The sequence below is a fragment of the Podarcis filfolensis genome (assembly GCF_964270895.1).
Source record: "Podarcis filfolensis genome assembly, chromosome: 7".
NCBI classification, from domain to species: Eukaryota; Metazoa; Chordata; class Lepidosauria; order Squamata; family Lacertidae; genus Podarcis; species Podarcis filfolensis.
This window is the reverse complement of record NC_139603.1, coordinates 59,530,463-59,555,043: the sequence shown is the minus strand read 5'-3', so window position 1 is coordinate 59,555,043 and position 24,581 is coordinate 59,530,463. Positions and strand designations below refer to the sequence as shown.

Here is a 24,581-nt window from a genome sequence, read left to right as displayed (position 1 = left end):
AACAACTGGAGGGCCACAGCTGCTCCACCTCTGCCCTAAAGGACAGGGACAAGATTGTAGGAGGTCTGCCTTACTTTGCTGGGTTGCCCCTAGAAACCCTCACCTTAAACATTTTCCTCTGGTTGCACCAGTATAGCACTCAGCATCTAAGTAAGATTATTATTTAGAATTATATGTTTATTTATACCCCGCCTTTTCCCCTGACGGACTCGGGGCATCTTACAGATTAAAAAAAACTGGGTTTCTAATTTTTGTAAGCCGCCTTTATTTTCGATTTAATAGGAAGGAGAGATTAAACAACCGAGAAAAAGGAGATCTAGGCGAGAACCGTTTCAGGCAGCCGACATTGGCGCCCCGCTTTTCGAAGGACGGAAATTCTCGACGTCCGCTCGGAACTGTCCCTCTCGCCTACTTGGAAGCGACCGAGGTAGCGGTTCCCGGCGCATGCGCTCTCTCCTCGGGCTGGCCGGAGCGCCCACGTGACCCGGACGGGGTGTGGGGGAGGAGGCGAGGAAAGGGTGCCGGCGCTATTGCCGCCGCCGCCGCCGCGCTGCGTCTCTCCGCCTCTGTCTCTGTCTCTCTCTCCCTCCCGGCCCGGGCCGGCGGCTCAGAGAGAGGGAGGGAGGGAGGGAGGCGGATCCATCATGGCGTCTATGCAGGTGAGCAGCTTGCGGCGGCCAGGCTGGGGCGGCGTGTCCTTTCGTCCCCAGGTGTAGAGGGGGAGAAAGAGAGGGGCGACGGGAGGGGGGGGGGCAGAAAGAAGGCGGCGGGGCCGGCGGGCGGGGGAAGGAGGGAGGGCAGAGCGGCGGTTGGCGCGGGGGCGGCTCTCCTCTCGTGCCCCTGCTGCTGCTGCGCTGCTTTCTGTGGATGCGGCTCCGGGGAGGAGGAGGAAGCGGCGGCTGTTGTGGCGTTTCCTGGGCGAGCGACGGGAGGGACTCCGTATGAGGAACTTGGCGCCGGAGCGAGGGGAGCCTGGGAGCCGAGCGAGGGGTTGGGGAGAGGCCGAAGGGAAGCCCTTCCCTCAGCTGGGGCAAAAGCAGCCGGACATTTATTGGGGGTCGCGGGGGGGGGGGCTAGGTGCTCGCGCTCCAGGTTGGGCCGGTACCAGGAACCAGCAGGTGCGTGACCCCCGGCTCTTCTTCCCTTAGGTGTGGTTTAGGGCTGGGGTGGCTTGGCCCGGGCTGCTCCTGCAGCTGCTTGGGAGGCAGGAGGAGGCGCCGGCGCCGGAGAGCTGAATGGGCCTTGCTGGCTTTTGCTGTGACAGGTCTAGTTGCACCTCAGGGTTTCCCTTTAAACTTCTCCCTTTTCTTCAGGGTAATTTTCAGGGCAGGGCTGATACGGGGCGGTTGTTTGGCGGGCGGGCGGGGGGCGATCCATGAGGGGATGATTTAAGGAGGAGGGTCGCTCAAAGTCAGGAAGTGTGGAAAGTCATTCTGACGTCCTTCTCCTTTTTTTTTTTAATTGCATACGTTAGTCACTGTATGTTTTGCTTTAGGAAGCAAAGCGGCGACGGTAGCGCCGTCCTCTGCCTGATGCTTTGACGTTTCTCTCTCTCTTTCTCTCCCGCTCCGCCCCCCACCCACCCCCTTCTCACCTATTGTGCCTTGTCCTTCAGACTTCAAAAAGGAGAGCAAGCTTGTTTGGTGTGAAATCTCCTGTTCAGATCTGTCCTTCACCCAAAGGTCCCGCAGTTCGCCCCACCACAGAACTGCTCTGTGGGATTACTGATGTGATGGTGCATGAGAAGCAGTTTAGGAAAGATGCTAGGCTACGAAATCAACAAATCAGCACCATTTATTTATATCATTATTACCTCGTGTGGTGGTATTGGGCTACAGCCCTTTGTAGACAAGGTTATACAGTGGTACCTTGGTTTAAGAACAGCTTAGTTTATGGACAACTTGGATTAAGAACGCGGCAAACCCAGAAGTAGGTGTTTTGGTTTGTGAACTTTGCCTTGGAATAAGAACATGTTTCACTTCCTGTTGAGTGTGTTCCATTTGTAAATTGAGTCCCCCACTGCTATGGGAAAGCACACCTTGGTTTAAGAATGCTTTGGTTTAAGAACGGACTTCAGGAAGTTTGTAAACCAAGGTACCACTGTACTCGGAATAGACCCGTTGAAATCAGTCATGTCCTATTGTCTTCAATGGCTCTACAACCCATAGAGGTGGACTTACAAGCTTGACCAGCTTAGACAAGTACATCATCCTATGAAATAGGGCTGCCTGTGAAAAACGCATAATACAATACTAATGTCTTTTAATGTTCCACTGGGCTTTCTGTTGCTTTTGGATGAAAGCTGAAATAAGCAGTGCATCCAGTGTTGCGCCTTTTTTTAAAACAAAGAAACAAGGATTTATATACTGCTTAATCATCAAAACCTCTGAGCAGTCTACATAAAATATAAAACATAGGACGATATGTATGTGATTTCAATTTAGAATTGAATATATAAATATAAGAAGTACATATTTTAATATCAAAGAACAAAGGATATTTTTAAATTATGTGAAGCAAGATTAAACAAAACATGCAGAACAGGCATCTAATGTTCCAAACAGATGGACAGACAAAAATCTAAACCTTATTTATATTCAGTTTAAATAATACCAGATTGGAGATTAAATTTGCCGATTTTTTTTCAAGAACTTGACTTGTAAAACTGCGTTGGAGCAGTTGGAGAATAGTTCTTTTAAATGAAGCCTTTTTTGGATTCACAGAACATTAATGTTTTTGTGAGTTCTCCCCACTCCATCTCTACCACTCAGCTTCTTTTACATTTCCCTTAGCTTTTACACTGCAGAATGAGAACTTGCAAGTTTATCAGTTCTGTGATCGTTAAAGTGCACTACTTTTAGTCACAATAGAAATTGTGTTGTATTTGTTCTAATTTCTTGGTAACTTTCTGGCATTGTGAAATTCAGCTCTTGTTTCTTATTGTGGATACTGTGCTGTCAGGGGTATTGATTAAACTTTTGGATAATATGCTAGGGATACCTTATTTCCCTAGGCAATTTGATCAGAGAATCAAGTGAAGGTATTTAACATCATTTCCAGCTTTCATGTCTGTATAGCACTCTTGAACACTCTTGTATTCCGTTCAGTCTTATGGAATAATTCATCTGATGACATATTTAATTTAAATGTGTAATTCATTCAATTATTGGTGTCACTTCCCTGTTTCCCAGGGTATACTGTATTTCAGGAGAGGGCTTGCCACTTTGGTCTTCTCTACTGTATCTAGTATGGGGCACTAGATATTTAGTAGCAAGAAATTGCCCAAAGAGGCCACATTTATAAAAGAATTCTGCATTTTCTATGGCATTGCACCAGTTTAATTGCCTAGAGCAGAACTTTCCAAACTTTTCATGTTGGTGACACACTTTTAGACATGCATCATTTCGCAACACAGCAGTTCAGTTTTACAAGCAAATTGGTGATGAAACTAGCTCCTTTCCAATCCCAAGGACTGTGGGGTACATTGTGCAGCACACCTACACACTGCAGCTGACACACTAACGTGTCACAACACACAGTTTGGAAAGCTCTGGCCTAGAGAGCTAAACTTTTGTTTATTCTTTTGTGTTGCATGCAAGTCTCCTACTAAGCAAATAAAAAACAATAATGTTTGAATATTTAAAAACCAGCAGTTTAACTTGTGTGTGTTTCATAATCTATTTTACCACTTCTAGCAATTGAAGGTGGTGTCTAAGCAGGAAGTAAGCTAATCTTAGTGCAGTGGATGCATGATTGTACATTGATACATATCCCCATTCAGCCATGAAGTTTGCTAGATGGCCTAGGGTGACTAATTCTCGCTTAATTTTAACTGTGCTATTTTTAAAAATCTGATGTGGCTTGTGTGTGTGTGTGTGTGTGTGTGTGTGGTATGTACACACACAGTGTATGTATAATACACTGAAATGATATGCAGCTGAAGGAAAATAAGAAATGCATGTAGCATCATGAAATACCCACCTAATAATATGATGTAGCACTATGAGATTATGCTCTGCTCTGAACACATTTTAGGATTAAACAGTTTAGGATTGGAACATATGTCAAGAACTGACTCATTGAAACCACATTGCTTTTTGGATTGGTTCAGATATAATGAGAAACCATAACCTTTCCTAGAATGGGAGTGAGTTGTTTTGTCATTAGGCATTCCTCTCTCCCTTGCCCTCCCCTTCCATGCACACAAGAAGGATATTAGAAAATTTCACTTCATTTTAAACAAACTAGTTTCCTGTAACATCTAGACTCAGTGAACTGTGGTGTTAAGAAAGATAAGTGGAATAGACAGGAACACACCATGCTTTCAAATTCTGACTTGTTCAAAACTATATTTTAAACAGTTATCTGAGTTTCAACATAATGGAGAACTGCATCTTATGTGGAAGTTACATTCCTGGCCATCTTGCGTATAAGTAAAATTGTGTAAAGCTGGAACAACCCCTAGAATACCATCGTTGCAGTTACCGATGAGGGATGAATACAGCTCTTAGTCTTCCTCCTCCTCTCTGTCACTGGATGATGCTTCAGATGATATTAGGACCAGGGGGTTGACTGGTAGCCAGAAGTGCTTCGTTGTGGTTCAGATCCAGAGGTGGGTTGCATGGCCACATCTAGCGCTGCTGGTGGTGGTTTCTTTGTGAGGAACATTATGATTGGCAGCTGCTGCTGTTGTGTCTTGAGCTTGTCAAACATTTCCTTGAGAGCATCTGTAATCCCATGGATGATCTTGAGGCTGTGTTCCATGGAAGGGTCAAACTCTGCAGTCGGATCATCTGTGTGCTTTATCACTTAGAAGAGTTGAGAAAATTGCTGGCTCATTCTGAACTTGATCTGACCAGTTCCTCTAGCTCTTCAATAGTCAATACCTGTTGACCCTCAATTAGTTCTCCCACTTCTTCCTGGATGAGGTCTACAAAACCACCACCACCCATTTGCCTGACCATCTGCACAATGTTCTCCACCCCAATGGCAATGGTTGGAAATCCTTTGAAATTGTGTGTGCATTCCTTCCACAAGTTCCACCAGCATGTATTCACTGTTTCAAGCTTGATTGCATCCACTGCCTGTTTGATGTAGGTGATGCAATGAGCAATGTAACCAGTGAAATCACACCTTGATCCAGAGGCCTGCTTCATAAATGTGGGAGCCACTCCTCTAAATGATATTGGTTACAGTACTTCTGAAATCCAACTAAACATGCACAATCTTGCTGTTTTAAGCAGACAAGATGGACAGTGTTCAAGTATAGACAATGTTGGTCTTGCTTCTCCAAGGAGAGTGTCCATGTCATCTTGGCCAACAGTTTGAAAGGTATGCACAGCATCTGACATCTCCCATTTTGTTTGAAAAATGAAGTCCAACTTGGAATGGATGCATGTAATTTTATCTGCATAATAGTCACAGTGGATCACCAAAGTTTCTATTTCCTTCCTTGACAAATTGTAAGGGGTTTCACCACCCAGAATTGCTCTATTAGATGCTACTGAATACAGATTAGGCTGTTATGTTTGTATTCTTGTTACATTCTCAACTCCTTGGAAACCAAAGAGATAGCTGAACTCTACAAATAAGTGTTTGGAAATAAATGGGTAATTTTTCTATTCCAAGGATCAGTCAGGACCATGACAGAACCACCAGGCATGTCAGTAGGAAAATCCAAAAGGACTTCAGGAATCCATTTGGCTTCATAAGCCTTCAGTGGTACTCAGTAAGCAAATTGGGAGAGAATAACCTCACCACCATCATCCAACCTATCTCTGTAATAATCAGCATCTTCATCCAGGATTAAATCCTGATGGCAGCAGTGTTACCATTCATCAGCCTAGCTTTCAGGAGAAGCACTTGCAAGCTTGATGAGTTGCAGTCATGTGTACCAGGAAATGTAGGGTTAAAGGAAGGATTTGAAAGTGAGAGGGTCCTAAGGAAGTTAGATTGGCTTCAACCAGAGCCAGGGCCTTTTCAACTCTGGCTCCGGCCTGGTGGAACGCTCTGTCTCATGATTTCTTTCTGCAGGGCCTGTAAGACAGAGTTGTTCCGCCTGGCCTTTGGCTTGGAGCCAATTTGATTCCCTCCCTCTCTTTCTTTTTTCCTTCCTTCTCCTCCTGCGATGAGGCTACATTTTAATATTTTCATGTTTCAATATTTTAATGTATTTTAATTTTGTTTTTAAGTTGTAATCATTCAACTTGTTTTTATTATTGCTTGTAAGCTGCTCTGAGCCCGGCTTTAGCTGGGGAGGGCGGGGTATAAATAAAAATTATTATTATTATTATATTATTATTAAAAACTATAAAGCACATTTAAAACAGTTCTAAACTATGCTGCCACTTCAAAGAGTGCTTTAAAAACTTCTGCATATGTCATCTTCATGTTGCATGTTAGAACACATGATCTAAATATATGCCAAATGCTTAGTGTTAAATATTTGATAAAACTGTGATTGTATTCCAGTGGCAAAATCTATTTCCTTGAGTCTAGAAGGACACAGTGCCTTTGAGAAGAGATCTCTATAAGGTTTGCTGGAATCTGTTTTCTCCCCACACCCACCTCAGCAGTCCAGGGAATAGGAAGTCTGTGTGCATATCACATATCTCCATTCAACTTTGACTGTGCTCTCAAGTGACCGTGGTGGTGGTGGGATATGGTAGGCATTTGCAGACCTTCCATTCTCCATAGTAATACCTGTGTGCGTGTGCTGTGTGGTAAAAATAGAAGTCTGAGCTCTATAGGGATCTGTCTCCCTATGGATACTGTGTCCTTACATGAGAACAAATCATGCCTTGCTTTGCATTTGAAAGTAAAGCAAATTTATTAATAAAGTGTGTTGAATAAAGTGTGTTGAATGTAGTAGATGTGAGGTGGGGCAGAGAGAAGGCACAGATAGTTCACCATGTGAAATTAAGGGATGATATGTACCAGGATAACCTTAATTTTTACCTTCCAGCTTTCCTGTTTTCATAGTTGCTGACCCTGTATTTCAAGGCTGCCATAATTGTGTCTAATTTGTTACTGTCTAATCATTTTATACTGTATTCGTCTTTTACAGAAACTTGTACTAATCCATTCATTTTGCTTCTAATTTCCTTTAAAGATTCTCTTTTTGCTAATAACCTAGTAATTTGGGTGTAAAACGGGTGGGGTTGAATTCTTTCCCCTTGTTTTAAGTAAACAAATTAGTCATTTGTTACTTCTGTAGCTCCTGAGTAGGTCTGTGATACAGTATAAAATAAGAGAATGCATTGGGGAACAACTGAAGCCTGAGCATTTTTTTAAAAGTATCTATAAGTAAAGGACAAAACTTGTCTCTGCAGCTTGTGTGTAACTTGTGACTGCTGCTAGTGCTGCTACTGTTCTCTAGAAACAGAAATACCAATTATCAATGTAAATTTGTGAAAACTTCCTCTTCCTCCGCTTATGTTTGGGGATTTCTTTTACAATGTAGCAACCTGCCAATGTTTGCTTCATTGACATAAAATGTACAGTTCCTTTCCATATTAAAAGCCTGCACCTGAAATGTACAGAAGGACTGTGTGTTCTTCAGTTGCAAGTTAGTGACTAACACCACAATCCAAACCATGGTTTAAGCTGCACAGCCCTAATTTCACTTACCTAGTAGTAAGCCCCATTGAATTAAATAGGACAAACTTTTGAGTTGACATGGTTAGAGTTAGGACATGGTTTAGGATTGCAGTATAATTTATAAGGTATTATGTACATTTTCATGCACTCTTTATGCTGGAGTCCCAGGGTAGAGTACAACAGTTAATTTAAACAGAAAAAGTACAAAATTTCAATTAAACAATAATTAAAATAGCAACAACACAAAAAAAAATGTTGGCAACCTTTTTTTTTTTTTAACATCACTATGCAAAACTCTTCATTGCCACCTAACCATGCTGTGTTGGTGGTTCGGATTTCAATTCCCCCCACCCCACTTCCTAGTATGAGAAGGATCCAGGGCAGCATCTATTAATAGTATTTCCCTTTTCTTCCTGTTTTAGGCTTCCTGCACCTTTAAGCAAAGCCAGAATGCCAATATTAAGGAAAGTCTGCTTTGCATAATCTCTAAACCCAGTAAAATCTTGAGATAAATTTTAAAATAAAATCTCTAGCCCTCATTGTAACAAAGGAATTCTGAAGAGACTGAAGTTCAAAAAGGACACTCTCCAGATGCAGGCCACAATAGTTTAATAGTTTAGGCACACTCCGGGCCTTCAAAACTCTCAGTGAACACCACCTCCCTGTGCCATAAAGCGGAAAGTCCCTCCATTTCTTATGTGGTTTCTTCATACAGTATGGGTGACTATTTGTGAAATACAAGTGCCAAGTTCCACTGGCGATGCAGAGGTTGTGTTCCATTTCTTGACTACTTGGCTACATTTTTTTAAAAAGAAGCTGCTCATCACTCTGAATATTAATGCTATACACCACTATATGGAATTAATAGTACCAAAGGAAAATAAGTTGTTACACTTCTCAGAAGATGTTTCCAGAAATGTCATACAGAATTAAAAGTTTAGACCATTGACACATGTCAGTCTTTTATGATATGAATATTTTTTATAAATTTTTGACATGTATCATGTAAGCTTTTTGGAATACTGTTTGTTGGTCAGCAGTAATATGTACCAAACAGTTACAACTGAAAGGAATATATTCTTTATGAAATATTTAAAAAGCTCCTCCTCCTTTCTTTTTTTAGAAGAGGCTACAGAAAGAACTGTTGGCTTTACAGAATGACCCACCGCCAGGAATGACTTTGAATGAAAAGAGTGTCCAGAATTCAATTACACAGTCAGTGTGTTTACATTTTCATAATTTATTTTCTAGGTGAAACTGAAAATGGGCAGGATGTTGTGTTTTCCTAACAATATACTGTTTAAAAAATTGTGAGATGTACAATATCTGACCTATGCATGTACATTAATTATATTTGCAAGCTTGTTATAGTATACTTATACATAGTTATTGACCTATGCATTTATATTAAATATATTTGCAAGCTTGTTATAGTATACTTATACATAGTTATTGACCTATGCATTTATATTAAATATATTTGCAAGTATGGTATAGTGTAAATATGGGGTTGTATCCAGTGCTACTGCACAGGGTTACGCTGGTGCAATGGGATTTGCATTTCCTCTCCTCAGGCCATGTGCCCCCAGGTCTGCTCTGAAGGGTCCCCTAACCCCTCTGAAGCAGATTTTGACAAAAGGGAGCAAACAGGAGAGAAAGAAGTTCATTGTGCTTGCAGAAGTCTCACGTGCCTGCTGAGCTGTAGCATTGGATATAGTCTATAGTAAGTATTGGATTCACACAATCAGCAGCTGGAGCTGTTCTGTTACTCTCAAAATAGTTGGGTGGCAGTAAAGTTACAGAAGTTTTCTTTATTTGTTACATTTATATCCTGCCTTTCCATAAAAAATGCCCAAGATGGCATTTTTAAATGAATAAATTAAGAATGTTCTGCTTTTTATCTAGTTTTGGGGCTGTTCATTCTAAATGGAGTCACAAAACTCCACAGTTGGAATGCAGACTGATTTTAAAGGTTTTCTTTCTTCTACCTTTTCATGTGAGGTACTGAAATAATTATGAAGTGAAAGGGCAAAAAACCTATGGACAATTGTTCTGTATTCTATAAATATTTGTGTTCATGTTTGTTGACTTATTTGAAGGGAGCTGTGGACACAGTTGTCAGTATAGCATCAAGGTGTCCAATATTCAGAACTGTACACATAGTTTACACAACTGAATTAGGAACTGCTTTCAGCAATGCATGGGTGACTGGCTGGTGCTGTCAGCTTCAAGTGATTTAGGTACAAACATTGCTCACTTGGAGACATGATTTACAAGGGCATCCCTTTTTATAGAAAAGAATGGTATGTGGTTCTGGTAGTTTTGTGAATATTGAGAACCCTTCAGCCTTTTTTCCCCATGAAATAAGAAGTTCAGGTTTTGGGGTTGGCATCACAAAAGATTTCTTGCTATTGCCTCTAACTTTCAATAAAGTTAAATCTTCATTGCTCTTGATTAATTATGAATGTATTCATAATTTTTGTCAAAAGTACATCAGGACAGTAATTTACAATTTATATTCACAATTTAAACAAAAGCAGCTCTTGCTAGAATTGCAATTTACCTGTCTACCCCTCCCACTTTGAAATAGCTAATATTATTTGTTATTAGAAATTTGAAAGGGTTATAGTCCAAATTTGATATCAGGCACAGTTCTGCTGGCAGGAGGTGGTAGACTGAATGTACAATTCAGAGACTTCCCTTAAACATGGCTAAGGATTAGCTCATGCAATGGGACTTTTAAAGGTTTTTTTCTGTAAGCATTAGACCTTCCTCAACATTGAAAGTTGCTTTTTGCCACTATGAGATTAAAAGAAGACCCTTTTCAGTGTAGGAAACAGCTGCTTGCAAACTAGAACTCAAAACCTCCACTAGATATATTGAGTTACTAATTTTTTTCTCTGTGTTGTGTAATTTATTTTATATCCAAAGATGGATTGTAGACATGGAAGGTGCTCCTGGAACATTATATGAAGGGGAGAAATTTCAGCTGCTATTTAAATTCAGTAGTCGGTATCCATTTGACTCTCCTCAGGTAACTTACACTATCATATATTTAGTTTCAATTTTAAACCACTTGTGTAGCAAAAGTTGATTATACATTGATTACAACTCATTGGGCGAAAGTCATTGCCACTCCAGCAGATATTGTGGAATTTCCCTTTTTCTCTTCTCTCCTGCTCTGGAGGGTTCCCCAATCCTGTGAAGCAGATTTTGGCACTACATAGGAGGCTGAAGTGGGGAAGGGGAAGGCCTCTGTGCATAAGTGGGATGCTACAATTGGATATCACACATTGTGTTATCTCTTCAGGGAGCAATAAGAATAGTTTTTTTTTTCTGGCAGTAAGTGCTGTTTGTTTTTATTTATAATTTTCATTTATATATATTACAACAATTATTCAATCATAATGTTAACATTTCAAACTCCAACTCCCTACCCCCTCTTTCTGAGGTTCTTTACATTTCTTTTCATCTTCCTGCATACTCCAAATTATCTCAATATATTATTTTATATATCTATTCCCATATATATCCCATATATATTTTGAAACTGCAGGTTTTTACATTAATCCTGCCAATGTGTTAATCTGTTTACAGTTCGTTTGTAAATACTCAATAAACCATTTCCATTCCTTTCTAAAAAAAATGGTTATCTTGATTTCTTATTCTCCCTGTAGGTTTTGCCATTTCCCCATAGTCCATTAACTTTTGTCTCCATTATTGTCTTGTCAATACCTCTTCTTCCTTCCATTTTTGGGCACATAACATTCTTGCAGCTGTGGCTGCATACATAAATAAATTTATATACAGTTTAGATGGTTCTGATCCCATAATTTCCAAAAAAAGCTTTTGGGTTTTTTAAAAATTAAATGTTATCTTAAACATCTTTTTCAGTTTTTCAGTAGTTTGCAAACATAACATCTCCCAGTAAGCTTTAACCTTATTACAAGGTACCATCCACATATGAAAAAGGTACCAACTTTCTCGTTACATTTTCAACACATATTCGATTTCGATTTATACATTTTTGCCAATCTACTAGGCGTTCGGTACTATCTATATACCATTTTCATATAGTTTTCTCTTGAACTATAACATGCTGTAAATTTTATATCCACGTTCCATAAACGTTCCCGTACAACATCCATTTCTACATTATGACTAATATTTGTTGCCCAGTGGATCATTGAAGATTTCACTTGTTCGTTCTTTGTCTCCCGAGCAATAAGAATAGTTTAGCCATAAATTGAGCACCTAATTATCCACCATGGCAAGTAATATTGACATTTTGAGTGGCATTCCTGGTTCCAGCAACTGACTGTGAACCATGCCTTATCTCTATGCCTTATTCTTAGCACTCAGAGATTTACCTTCGTGCCTGTGACTTAAAAATGGCTTGCTAAACAGGAGCAAACTGGATTAAAGTTTATATGTAACATGGCTAGCTGCTTTTCACTGAAACCTAAAAATGCTGCACATATTCTGTGACATACCTGTATTTATATTAGAATAAAGTTATAAACTCAAAAAGAGAAAAGCAGTCCTTGGTGGGGCCCCCAAGCCAGCTTAGCCCTCTGAGGACCAGCCGCCCAACCCTCTGCATGGGCCTGGTTAAGGACTTTCCTTTTGTGGACTGCTTTTCAATGAGGTCTGCCTGGCATGTTCGTTGACATCTTTTTGGTGCTAGGTAAAATACTACAGTACCTTTTCTTCTTAGACCATGATGACGTTATTCACTATTAGTGTGCTGCCACAGTTTTCTGCTTTTGTTATTGAGGGTGAGGAGAAGCTTTGTGTATTTTTCATGAATTGCATGTGTTTTTATGTGAACGTGTTGATGTTATAATGTATTTTTACTTTTGCTCATGTATTTAAATATGATGTAAATTGATTGGACGCCTTATTGTGTAACAAGCGGCCAACGAGTTTGATAATTAAACAATATCCTTATCTTGGGCAAAATAAAGAAATAGCAAAATCTGTGTTGTGTGCATGGAATAAAAGAAGATCTGAAATCATACCTTAGGAATTATTGTATGTGGAAAAGAAGAAGAGAAATCCCATTTATTACATAGTGGATGACCAAGTGATAGACTTTAAAACCTACATATTACATGATAGGGAAAGTAGGATGTAATTGATGTTTTTTCCAAAATTGGAAAAGGAATAATGAGTATGGAATATTTAGTTTGGTTGAAATTATGTCTTTTCATAAGGCATGTTTTGGTCCAATGACTGATGTCATATAACATGGAAGTTACCGTATTTTTCGTCCCATAGGACGCTCCGTCCCATAGGACGCACCTAGTTTTTTTGGGGGGGAAATAAAGGAAAAAAGCAGGTCGGAGAAACCGAACCAGGTCGAGGAACAGCAGGATGGCGGCGCTGCGCCTCCCTGCTGTCCCCTGAGCTTGTGCGGCTGGCCGATGTCTGCCCAGCGCGAGGGGCGCTCTGCTTCAGGGTGCCCCGCGCGCCGGGTGGCAGGCTGCTATCCGCAGTGTGGGGAGCCCTGCGGGGAACTCCTGCAGGGCTCCCCAAGCTGCGGATGTATGCCCGGCGCGAGGGGCGCTCTGCTTCAGGGCGCCCCGCGCGCCGGGCAGCAGGCTGCTATCCGCAGTGTGGGGAGCCCTGCGGGGAACTCCTGCAGGGCTCCCCACGTTGCGGATGTCTGTCCGGCGCGAGGGGCGCTCTGCTTTCAGGGCGCCCGACGCTCCAGGAAGCAGGCTGCTATCTGCAGCCTAGACATCCCTGCGGGACCTCCCGCAGGGCTGCCTAGGCTGCGGATGTGTTCCTGAAGTGCCGGGCGCTCTGCTTTCAGCGCGCCCAGCGCTCCGGGAAGCAGGCTACTATCCGCAGCCTAGACAGCCCTGCGGGAACTCCTGCAGGGCTGCCTAGGCTGCGGATGTCTTCCTGAAGCCTTGAGAGTGAGAGGGGTCGGTGCACACCGACCCCTCTCGCTCTCCAAGCTTCATCGAAAGCCTGCATTCGCCCCATAGGACGCACCCAGATTTCCCCTTCATTTTTGGAGGGGAAAAAGTGCGTCCTATAGGGCGAAAAATACGGTATATAAACTGTGTAATTTCCCTCTCAAATTAAGTAAATTGTAGCTGATGTTTTATATATATATATATAGAGAGAGAGAGAGAGAGAGAGAGATACTGTCAATAAAATGCTAATATATTAATTCTTTATTTTATTTTTAGGTCATGTTTACTGGTGAAAATATTCCCATTCATCCTCATGTTTATAGCAATGGTCATATCTGTTTATCTATTCTAACAGAAGACTGGTCTCCAGCTCTTTCAGTGCAATCAGTTTGTCTTAGCATTATTAGCATGCTTTCCAGCTGCAAAGAAAAGGTAAGTCTTTAGAAATAGCCTTGTGATACTATGAAAACCTCCCATTCTAAAACGGAGGTTTTATTGATACTTGTTAATTTTCCCTTTCTAAGTGTGATGGAATAGTTTAGTAGTTCTAAGTTAAGTGATATGCTGGAACTGAAGGTCAAATGAGTCAATATTTACGGGGGGGAAATATTTCTGTTGAGTAACTGTTACTGCAATGATAAGGTTTTGTGTAGAAGAAAGGCAATTGCTTTTCTAATGCAGCAAATAACAAACATTAGGACTGAATAGTGTATATACCATTTTCAGTTACTGAATTAGTTCATGTAACAAAAAGGAATGTCAGAATATAGCAGAATGCACTTGGTCTGCTCTCCAGTGCACTTACTTGGGATTAAAAGTCCCATTTAACTCAGAGAGATTTACTTCTGAGTAGATGTGCGTAGATTATTGCACTGTAAGGTATGCAAACATTTTATTGAATAATAATTTGCTGTCTATTCAGACAAATGCTAGAATGCTAACCTATGTTAGTGTATTTCAGCAAACATAAATTATAGCACCTTGAAAGTTTTAAAAAATTATTATGCGCAGTCAAAGACAAGAGCTTACATGATTATCATGCATCTCAAGTTCACTTTTATTCCACTGAATCTTTATTGCATAGGTAAAATAACCCTTTCTGCTTCAAAACCATTAAGTTTGCAGCACGATCAGAGGGTATTTTGACTTTTCAAGCTGGCAAGAGTTGGAGGAGAAGAAAGCTCCTAAATGTCAAGTTCGCTTATCACTGCTATTAATGCCTTTTTTGCATGTATGTATAATCTTATACTGTATATCAGAAATATACTGACTTGATGGGCCTTTATTGCAGAGACGACCACCTGATAATTCATTTTATGTAAGAACATGTAACAAGAATCCAAAGAAAACAAAATGGTGGTATCATGGTATGTATTGACCTTGAAGAAATAAGCAATGCATCTAAGAGCATTTGAAGTTCCTGGGAATAACAGTGGTTAGATTTGCCTTACTGAACACAATACTGTATGTGAGGAAGAGTGATAGCTTAATGGTAGAGCACTTGCATGCTATGTTGAAAGCCCCAGGTTCAATCCTTTGCTGCATTAGTAACATGTTTAGTTAGAAAAAACCTATGCCTGAGATTGTGGAAAGCTGCTGGCAGTGAGTGGACACAGTACTATCATATTTGATATAAGGCAGCACTTTGTATCCTGGGTGGTCTTCAATTAAGTTTTACTCAGAGTAGATCTTTTAAAATTAATAGTCCTAACTTAGTCATGTTCATTAATTCCAATGGGTCTGCTCTGAGTAAAATTTCATTGAAGGCCACCCATGTATCCTATGTAAAAATAAGCCTCTGATATCCACAGAGATTGAATTGGATCTGGGCTTGCAGCTAACTGGTGGAATTCTGCTTTTACCAGAGGAAGCAAGGAGGCGAGGCAATTTCTACTAATTTCTGCTTTCCTGTGCCTCCTGAAAATCTGGGGGTTGGGGTATCCTCTGGAATAACATGAGAGATTGCATGGCTACACTGCAGCAGGAAGGGGAAATTGGCAATAATTAGTTCCTCCCCCACTTCCACCAGCAGGGAGCTTCTGCTGGATCTCTGTCCCTTCTGCAAAGTGCAACAGGCCTTCTGTCTGTGGGATGGCCAGTTTGGAACCAACTCAACAAGGCCGTAACATTAGAACCCTTCCAGTCCCCAGCCAAGTTGTGAAACATACAAAGAGTCCCCTTTTATTTTAGGTGTATGTAAGGAGTTGCTGGTCATGCTATATATGGGTACCAGTTAATTGGACTGTATCCAACTGCACAAGGACTTCCACTTATACAATTCCCTTTCCTCTCCCTGTGTGCTTCTTCAAAATCTCCTTCCCCACTGTGCAAGCCAGGAGGGTAATGAGAGAAAAGCATTCAGAGTATCTTATCAGGGATAATATCTGCTGTGGCTGGACTTGGATGGGAAAGATCAAGAGAAGAACCTAGTGGAATTCTGAACCTTTTTTCCTTGAAAATCTAGGTCCCATGGCAATGATAGAGGGAGGAACTGTTGTTTGAGGAAAAGCAACCCTAAAATCTGCTTTGGTTCATAGTTCTTTGCATATCGGCCTTAATTTATTTAAACAGAACAAAGCAATACATTGGTTCAAATTATGTGGTCTGTTTTTCCAGAATCTGTAGTTTTTCATAATTTTACAGGGTTCTTTATTGAACAAGCAAATCAATAAATATTGATCTTGTTACCATATGTGCTGGTAGGTGATATTTTGGCCTTAAATAACTTTGTAGATTTTGGACATCAATATATGTACATAATTTTGCTTTTGTTTTGCTTTAAAGATGACACTTGTTGATGCCACCATTTTGTGATACTCCTAACAGAAGATAGTCCTACTGAGAAAATGAGCACTTTGATCATTCAGTCTTTGAACTTTTAACCTCTGACTGGAAGTGACAAATAGGCAATGAAGACTACTTCCCTTGACTGCATTTTTACTGGTGTGCATTCTGGGCGCATGTTGATCGCTGGTTCAGTCCATGCTACTGACGTGCTTTTCTTAGTCATACAGTATTAATGCAGGTGTTAGAAAATGTCAGAATTCAATCTTTAAATTTTTTGGGAGAATTCCAGGTCTTCATGTATTGTGCAATAATAAGAATTTCTTGACGGTTTTTGGTGTACCCATTGCCGGCAAAAGATTGTATCAGGAATCTTATACCCCTGCCACAAGAAAAGTTAGACGCATGATAGGGCCTATAAAAAGTTTGTAAGTATATTGGGATTATAAAGTAACCTATTTTTACTTTGAAAGCCACCTAATTGTTTAGATTTGGATTCTGTGCACTGTGATCATAAAACTAGCAGCGTGAGTTGAAACATGCTTAGCTAAAGAACTAATAAGATCATTGCATATTTACTGAACTCTCAATGTTTTCACAATGAATTCCCTCCCCCCCCCAAGTTATATCAGCAGAGAGGTACGTACTATGTTATAGCCCTATGGTAAAATGGATACCTTTTGTGTGTGTATTATATTTCTGAAACAAAGGTATGAATAAAATAGAGTAGGGGTGATTTAATCAAGGCAAACTTTGTTCTGAAAATGGGAACAGACGGCAGTGACAAAACTGAATTTGCTGCAGTCCATGATTGGGCTTGTTAATATGTACACTAGAGCTGTTTTCCAAGTAGATTGCACACTGTTATTTCATACTAGCCTTCAGCATGAGCCCTGTTGCCTACACAATATTTCATGTATTTATACGTTTGAATTTTTTTGTTTGAGTTCACTGTTTCTTTTGTTGTGTTGTATGTCATATTTGAATGTTACAAAACAATATTTTCACTGAAAAGCTGTCAGAAGATATTTTCTTGTAAATTATTTCTTTACCTTGTAAACATTTATCTTGTCTTCTAATCCTGTACTATAAAGGAAGAAATACATTTTGGACAGAGACGAACTGTTTTGACAAAAAAGTGTGGATCTTTTTATTTAAGTTTAGACAAAAGTATATTTTTCTTACCTTGTCCCATACAGCCATAGCAATTTTTCCAGGTTTTCTCCTTCAAAGATCTGCCTACAACTAGATTTACCTTTTATATAGAAAAACAATTGTTAAACAATAGTGAATTGTTCTTCACCTCTGTGTAATTTTATGATACTGCATCTAGGCTGTCTTTTTAGGAAGCACTGATGTGTCTTTTATAAACTTACTACCTTTACACATATGCAAACTTTCTATTTCAAAGCTCTTTTTAATGTTGCCTTATTGCACTAAAAAGAAAATCAAACCTAGTAGTCAATAAATGAATGTCTGAATTGAGTACAACTCTTACTTGATTTTTAAAGTAAGAACCAGGTCAGCTTAGCTTAAAAGAACCTACTAGGATTGGCTGAAGATATTCTAGCGTTTTTTTTTACTGCTGTGTTGTAACTTACAAATTTTATAGATATGTACATACTACTGTATCTTCTCTAATATTTAAAACAAATATAATCATTAAACTCAGGGGTGGGTACAAGTCAAATGGAAGAAAATAAGTGTTCTGTATTGGCACTGAATTACAAACTATCAATTTGGTAGGGCTGTTTTAAACAAGAAATTGTTATGTTTTCTATTTTGAGGGAAACTTTATTGGCTTCTTAATCAAAAGTGAATAGATGCTGTGGGTATAAACTTGTATGTAGATGTTCATAGTCCTCCTTTAAAAAATGAGAAGTATCACTCTTCAATTTCTGTTCAAGCCAAAAAAAAACAAAAAACTGAGGGATTGGAAGGTGTATATCTCTTTATAATTTTCTCCTATCCTATATTTTTACTTGTAAATTAATTTATAACAATCCATTAAGAGATGTATACATACTGATAGTATGCATGAGCAGTAACCACTGAATATTTAATCAGCATCTTCATATTTGCATAAATCATCTAAGGAATGTTGGAAAACTGTGTTTTTTTCTTCCGTAAAGCAGATTTACATAATTAATCATGTCAATCTGTTCTCTTAATCCACAGTGAAGGAACACCTTCATAGATCTGAAACTTTAGATTACTTTGTCCATCTAAAAGACTAATGTAATTGTTCCCACACTGTGGATTATGTTACAGTATAATTGTTTAAAAGGATGTTAATGTCCATTCTTAAAAACAATCCATGCACATATTTTCATTTATATAAATATCACAGTATGGATTAAATACAAATTCCTAAACAAAAAATTAAGTATCTGGGTGTTTTTACGCTACTGCTATGTTCAAAGAACTTGATTGTTATCTAAAAATACTATTAATCGTAATTTAAATCAGGAATAGGCAATCACAAACATAAGACTTCATATTAACAATTAACTTGCTTTTGTGTTGGATGAAATTACTTGCTTCAGCAATGAAAATTGTTTCATAAGAATTGACCTGCAGGATCAGACCAAAGGCTTATGTAATCCAGCATCCCACCTCCTGCATTAGCCAACCAGATGCTCCTGGGAAGCCAGCAAGCAGGACGTGAAGGCAATAACCCACTTCTAGTGTTGCAGCCCCAGCATCTTTCAGCTGGTGACTTGCTGTCTTCAAACCTGGAGGTAGCATATTCCATTATGACTAGTAGCAATTGACAGTCCTATCCTCCACTAACTTGTCTAAACATCTTTCAAAGTTATTTTAGCTGCTGGTCATCTCCATATATTATGGCAGCAAATTCCATGAATATGTACTGTGTATGTTCTGCTAATCTATACCATTGGATAACCTTGTGCATTATGGAAGTGGGAGAAAAAAGCTTATCTCTACCCATTTTATCTGCACACATATTTAATTTTAAAGAGTGGCTGGAACCCATCAAATGGGTGGGGTATTATTATTACTATTATTATTATTATTATTATTAATTTCTCCCTGCTAATCAGCATTTTTTGCCCTAAACTTAAATGACACAGACACTTAAGCTTTCTATTTTGGGAAAGGTGCTCCAGCCTCTGATCATTTGGCTTCCCTTTCCCCAGCTTTGGGTTGCTCTTTTTGAAATCAGCTGACCAAAACAGTTCACACTATTCTAAATGTGGTTGAACCATAGATTTTATATAAGACGTAATACTGAATTTTAAATTTTTCATATCTCTTTCCTGAAACTCCTTAGCATGGAATTTGCATTTTTAACAGTTGCTGCACACCAAGCAAATAGGTGAAGTTAGGAGCTCTTGACCCAATGTGCACTCATATTGAATTGCATTTGCTATGTTATGCCCGTTCTCCCAGTATGGAGAAGTCCTTTTAGAGCTCCTCACAATCTATTTTCATTTTATCACGTGGAATAATTTGATGTGATCAGAAAGCTTGGCCATCTCACTATTCATCCCTATCTCCAGAGGACTTATTTTAAAACCATTTGTGTCAATACAAATCATCTCGGGACATCACTTCTAACCTTTCATTGTGAAAACTGTCTGTTCCTCTCTGCTTCCTGCTCTATACCAGCACAGCAGATGCCAATCCATACAAGGACTTGCCTTCTTATCCTGTCACTGCTAAATTTACTTAGAAATTCTACTCAATCACTGCTAACTTCACACTGGAATTCTACCCTATTCACATGCTTTTTGGGATTCATAAGAAATCTGTCATATTGGTAAGGCATGCCTTTCCTTTACAGAAGCCATCCTTATTCTGCAGCAAGACTGTACTTATATATGTTTACTAATTTTAGCTTTAATAATACGTTACCCAAATTTACCTGGAACAGACATCAAAATAACTATTCAGTTATTTGCTGGATCTCTTCCTGTACGATATGCAGACACGGAGATTTGCTAATCACTAACTCGTCGGTAACTCCTTCAGCTTCTCTTGGCACCTTTGACTCCGTCCTTCAGATTCACTCACTCCTCAGGAAAAGAAACCTGTCCATATATAGTATCCACCTTTCCACTTCTGCAGTGAAGATGCAAATACTTTGTTCAGTTTTTCTGTATTACCTCTCAACCTATCCCTACCCCCCTTGCCCTCTAAGATCCAAACAACTCCCTGGCTAATTTCCTGATTCTGATACATTTAAATGAGTTGTTTTCTTTCTTAATGTTTTTAAGCAATATGCTCCCGAGATTCCTTTTCCCTACTTGCCTGTCAACTTGTATGTATTTTGCCAAAATCTGTGCACCCAGCCCTGGCTTTGCCCTACATTATCATTCCTTCCAATGAAGACTTTCTTTTATAGCATCCTTGACAGACTCTGCTTGTTAACTATACTGACATCTTCCTTTCATACAACCTGTGGTGTACCTTTTATCTGAACTTTGGTTCTTGCAGTTTTAAAACGCCTGCAAGCCCTTTCAATGAAGTTAATCCGCTTGAATCTTCCTTTCGACTTCTTTTTAAGTACATCAACTCATATATTTTTTAAAGAAGTGTCTCTTCAAGTTAAAGAGAACTTGGAACAGTTTACAATTCAAGAGAAATAGAATCTCAATTTGCATCTGAGGGTCAGCATGCATGCAGACTGAATTATTGAGAATAACGTGTCTGAAGTAACAAATACCTTTTGAATTGTGTGTGTTCCTTAAAACTGCAGGAGGACACACATCTTTTGTGGGGGTTAAAAAGCATGAGGTGGTAAGCAAATGATTTCACTTTAATTGGTGGTCTTGTCTAGTGCCGGCTTCATTAATGTACTGAATGCCCTGTGGGTATACTTGCAGAAAAGCAGCAGTTAAGCAGTAGAACTGTAAAATTGCTTGTCTGTTCTGGTCAATAATAAAACAGTTCAAAATTCATGCTATGAAAACATTGTTCTTCAAAACCTTTAGGAATGTTTTTGAACGTAAAACTGGAGAAAGGAAGAGATAATTAGACTATTGTCAATGATGTTTCACAAAGTGCAATCCCATTCATGCATACTCAGAATGGTGTTCCATCGAGTGCAATAGAATTTATCCCCTAAGTAATTATGTGTAGCAGTGTAATATTGCAGTGTAATCTTAACCATGTCTACTCAGAAGCAAGTCTTACTGATTTCAACGGGGCTTGCACTCAGATACGTGGGACTAGGTTTGCAGTGTAAATTGTCCAATTGCACTGAAAAATCCTTTCTTCAGAAGGTCAACTCAGTTGTGATATTTTCTGCAGGTAGAACAATTGAACTAATTTATTGAGATGTAGTCTGTTTCTTTATGTACAAAATTATCTGTGTTTGAAACATTCCTATTCCTCAATAAAGTACTTTTTCAAACAGAGCACCAATTCTGTCTAGGTGCCAATTACAAGGATGACAACTTCAGTACTAAGAACTCTAATTTTGTTCAGGAATAAGGATATAGTTCATGTCAACAAAAGCCCATAAATTGCCTACATCTGTGCAGGTATGCAGATATCTATGCAATCATTTGCTGTGCTAAAAAGATATTCCTTGTTAGAGTCCGTATTTGTTATTTTCCTAGGACCTGTTCTCTTTACTGAAGGAGATACACAGCAAAGGCAACAAGCTGGATTATAAGCTTTCATATTCTTACATTGTTTTTAGGCTTTTAGTGATAATGTATGCTACACGTCTGCCTAAGAAATATGTTTACTGAGAATGACGCCCTAATGCCTGCAACTGGACCCATGTTATCAGGCTTCTCTCTGTCCACTAAATGCTTCTCAGCTGTGTGGTTCAGCAAGTAAGTCTGGAAGACCAGGAATTATAGCAGTGACAGAAAAACAAGGGAGGTGTTTTCTTCAGGAAAAAAGTCACAGAACTGAAATTACAGTGTTGCTATCTGAAAGTATGGCTGGGCAAGAGTACTGAAGCAAGTTAAATATAGAATTAAAGCTCTTTATTTTATAAACACAATGCTATCAAATAGGAGAAACCTACAATGAATTGAAAAATGAGGAGGAAGGCATGCCCACTGAAATCAATGTAGTCATGAATAATTTTAAGTCCATTGATTTCCATGTGTCTGCTCTACAAATTAATTAGGTATCACCCTAATATATTTATTTTAGAAGTGCTCTTAATAAATGCATGGATTTGTTTGTTAAAATTACATAGACTCGATTAATTCTGCAAAAGTTATATTTTGGCACACGTTCATCAGAAGTCATCACTAGAGCCTCGTGTACAGGTCCATTACTGGACATAGCACTGCACTTCTCAGTAGGAGTCACATTGCTGAGCAGACATTTATAAAATGGTGAGCATGTGGTCCTTGCACAACAGCATTTTATTTACCTGTAGTGAGCACACGATATTTCAAATACAACTGTTAGGATCAATACATCCCCCAAAAACCTATTGATCACCCATTCCATTGTTTGTCAGTTTGCCACCTTCAGGCACGAGTGGCTGGCAAAAACTTTTCTTTGTTGAAGACTTACCGTATTTTTCGCCCTATAGGACGCACTTTTTCCCCTCCAAAAATGAAGGGGAAATCTGTGTGTGTCCTATGGGGCGAATGCAGGCTTTCGCTGAAGCGTGGAGAGCGAGAGGGGTCGGTGCGCACCGACTCCTCTCGCTCTCCAGGCTTCAGAAAGCTATCAGCAAGCCTGGGGAGCCCGTGGGAGTTCCCGCAGGGCTCCCTAGGCTGCGGATAGCAGCCTGCTTGCCCGGAACCTGGGACACGCCGGAGCAGAGTGCCCCACGCTTCGGGCAGATATCCGCGGCTGGGTGGGGGGGGAGATAATTTTTTTTCCTTTATTCCCCCCCCCCAAAAAAAAACTAGGTGCGTCCTATGGGCCAGTGCGTCCTATAGGGCGAAAAATACGGCACTTTGGCAAAGTTTGGGTTTTGATGGAGGAGAGAATGATGGAGAAGCAATATCTAGAACTACTTTGGAGATTGGGTGGGGGAGACAATACAAGGGCCTCGCCTCTTCAGAGTGGCCTGTCATTAGCTAGGTCCTAGTGATTACAGTTTTCTGTCAAGCAGAGCCCTTTCCTTCTAGACTAGCCCTACCATTAGGGAGTGTGAGATGGCTGCCTCATATATCAGATTCTGAAAGATGGCAGCAGCCCCCTGGCTAGTCCTCCGAAGTCATTTGATTCTACATGCAACTTTAGTAACATGTATTGTTACCCACCTTTAATCATAAGGCTCCAGGGCGGGTTGCAACAATTAAAACACAGTGTTAAAAACACTTTCAAACAATTTACTATCACCCGCTCTGCTGATCCTAACACATGGGGATGGGGGTCTGTAGGAAAGAAAGCGGTCTTTCAGGAATTTGGGACATGAGTTGTTGAGGGCTTTAAACACTTCAGTGAGTTGGGCCTAGAATCAAACAAGCAACCAATCCATCTGCTTTAAAATGGGGGCTATGTCCCAGCTAGCTATCTGGCGGCTTCATTTTGAACCAGTTGAAGTTTCCAGGTCATCTTCAAGGGCAGCCCCATGTAGAGCGCATTGCAATAATCCAATCTGGAAGTCATCAGAGCTTGGTGTACCATGGCCCAGTCATCATTGCCCAAATGGGGCCATGGCTGGTGAAGCAGCTAGAGATGGAAAAAGGCACTTCAAGCCACTAAGTCCAAGGCACCCAGAAGCACTTGAGCCTCCAGTGACAGTGTTGAAACCAGGAGCACCTCCAAACCACAGATGTGCTCCTAGGGTAGTGCAACCCCATCGAGAGCAGGCAGTACAGACACAAAGACATCCTCCCCATGCCCCCTCAGATATAAATAATAAAATTATTAATTCAGTGGCGTAGCGTGGGGGGTGAAGGGGGGCCGGCCGCACCGGGCGCAACATCTGGGCGTTAGGGTTAGGGGGCGCAAATCCACGGGTTAGGGGGCGCAAATTACTTGCCTTGCCCCAGGTGCTGACAACCCACGCTACGCCACTGTATTAATTAATACTATCATCACCATCATGATCATATGACTGATTGATGAACAGGAAGGGGGAGATCTGCATCCCTATCAGGATGCTGGGCTCAGCCCGCCCACCCTCAGCACAGAGTCTACTTTCTTTCTTTCTAGTTTGCTTTCTTTCTCCCCTTCTGCTGCCAAAATAGTTCAAGCCTTGGGGTGGGATGTGTGAAGCCACCCTATTCTAAAGGTCATGAAGCTTACCGGGTGGCCTTAGGCCAATCACTGCCCTTCTCCACTTAACCTACCTTGCGGGGTTGTTGTGACGATAAA

At 40.2% G+C, this 24,581-nt stretch overlaps 1 protein-coding gene and 1 long non-coding RNA gene across 7 annotated transcripts; one reads left to right on the top strand and one right to left on the bottom strand.

The window, feature by feature from the left end:
* Positions 1-453: 453 nt before the first annotated feature.
* On the top strand, positions 454-21,694 carry UBE2W (ubiquitin conjugating enzyme E2 W). Of its 4 annotated transcripts, none has more exons than XM_083623465.1 (7): positions 1,221-1,264; positions 5,629-5,728; positions 8,723-8,814; positions 10,531-10,633; positions 13,803-13,958; positions 14,818-14,893; positions 16,311-21,694. In XM_083623465.1, the coding sequence occupies exons 1-7, from the start codon at positions 1,236-1,238 to the stop codon at positions 16,322-16,324; spliced, it is 570 nt and encodes a 189-aa protein (XP_083479591.1). In that variant the 5' UTR covers positions 1,221-1,235; the 3' UTR covers positions 16,325-21,694. The 4 variants fall into 4 exon arrangements, with proteins under 4 accessions (XP_083479592.1, XP_083479589.1, XP_083479591.1 ...); XM_083623464.1 differs by lacking the exon at positions 1,221-1,264 and adding an exon at positions 5,258-5,331; XM_083623466.1 differs by lacking the exons at positions 1,221-1,264; positions 5,629-5,728 and adding an exon at positions 454-659.
* LOC310766839 lies at positions 10,952-24,541 on the bottom strand. 3 transcript variants are annotated; one of them, XR_014550434.1, is made up of 4 exons: positions 23,207-24,166; positions 20,200-22,815; positions 17,496-17,565; positions 10,952-11,381 (listed from the first exon to the last, which is right to left on the bottom strand). It is a non-coding gene; the product is annotated as an uncharacterized lncRNA (long non-coding RNA). The 3 variants fall into 3 exon arrangements; XR_014550435.1 differs by having other exon boundaries at positions 17,496-22,815; positions 23,207-24,165; XR_014550433.1 differs by lacking the exon at positions 10,952-11,381 and having other exon boundaries at positions 17,265-22,815; positions 23,207-24,541.
* Between the last annotated feature and the right edge of the window lie 40 nt (positions 24,542-24,581).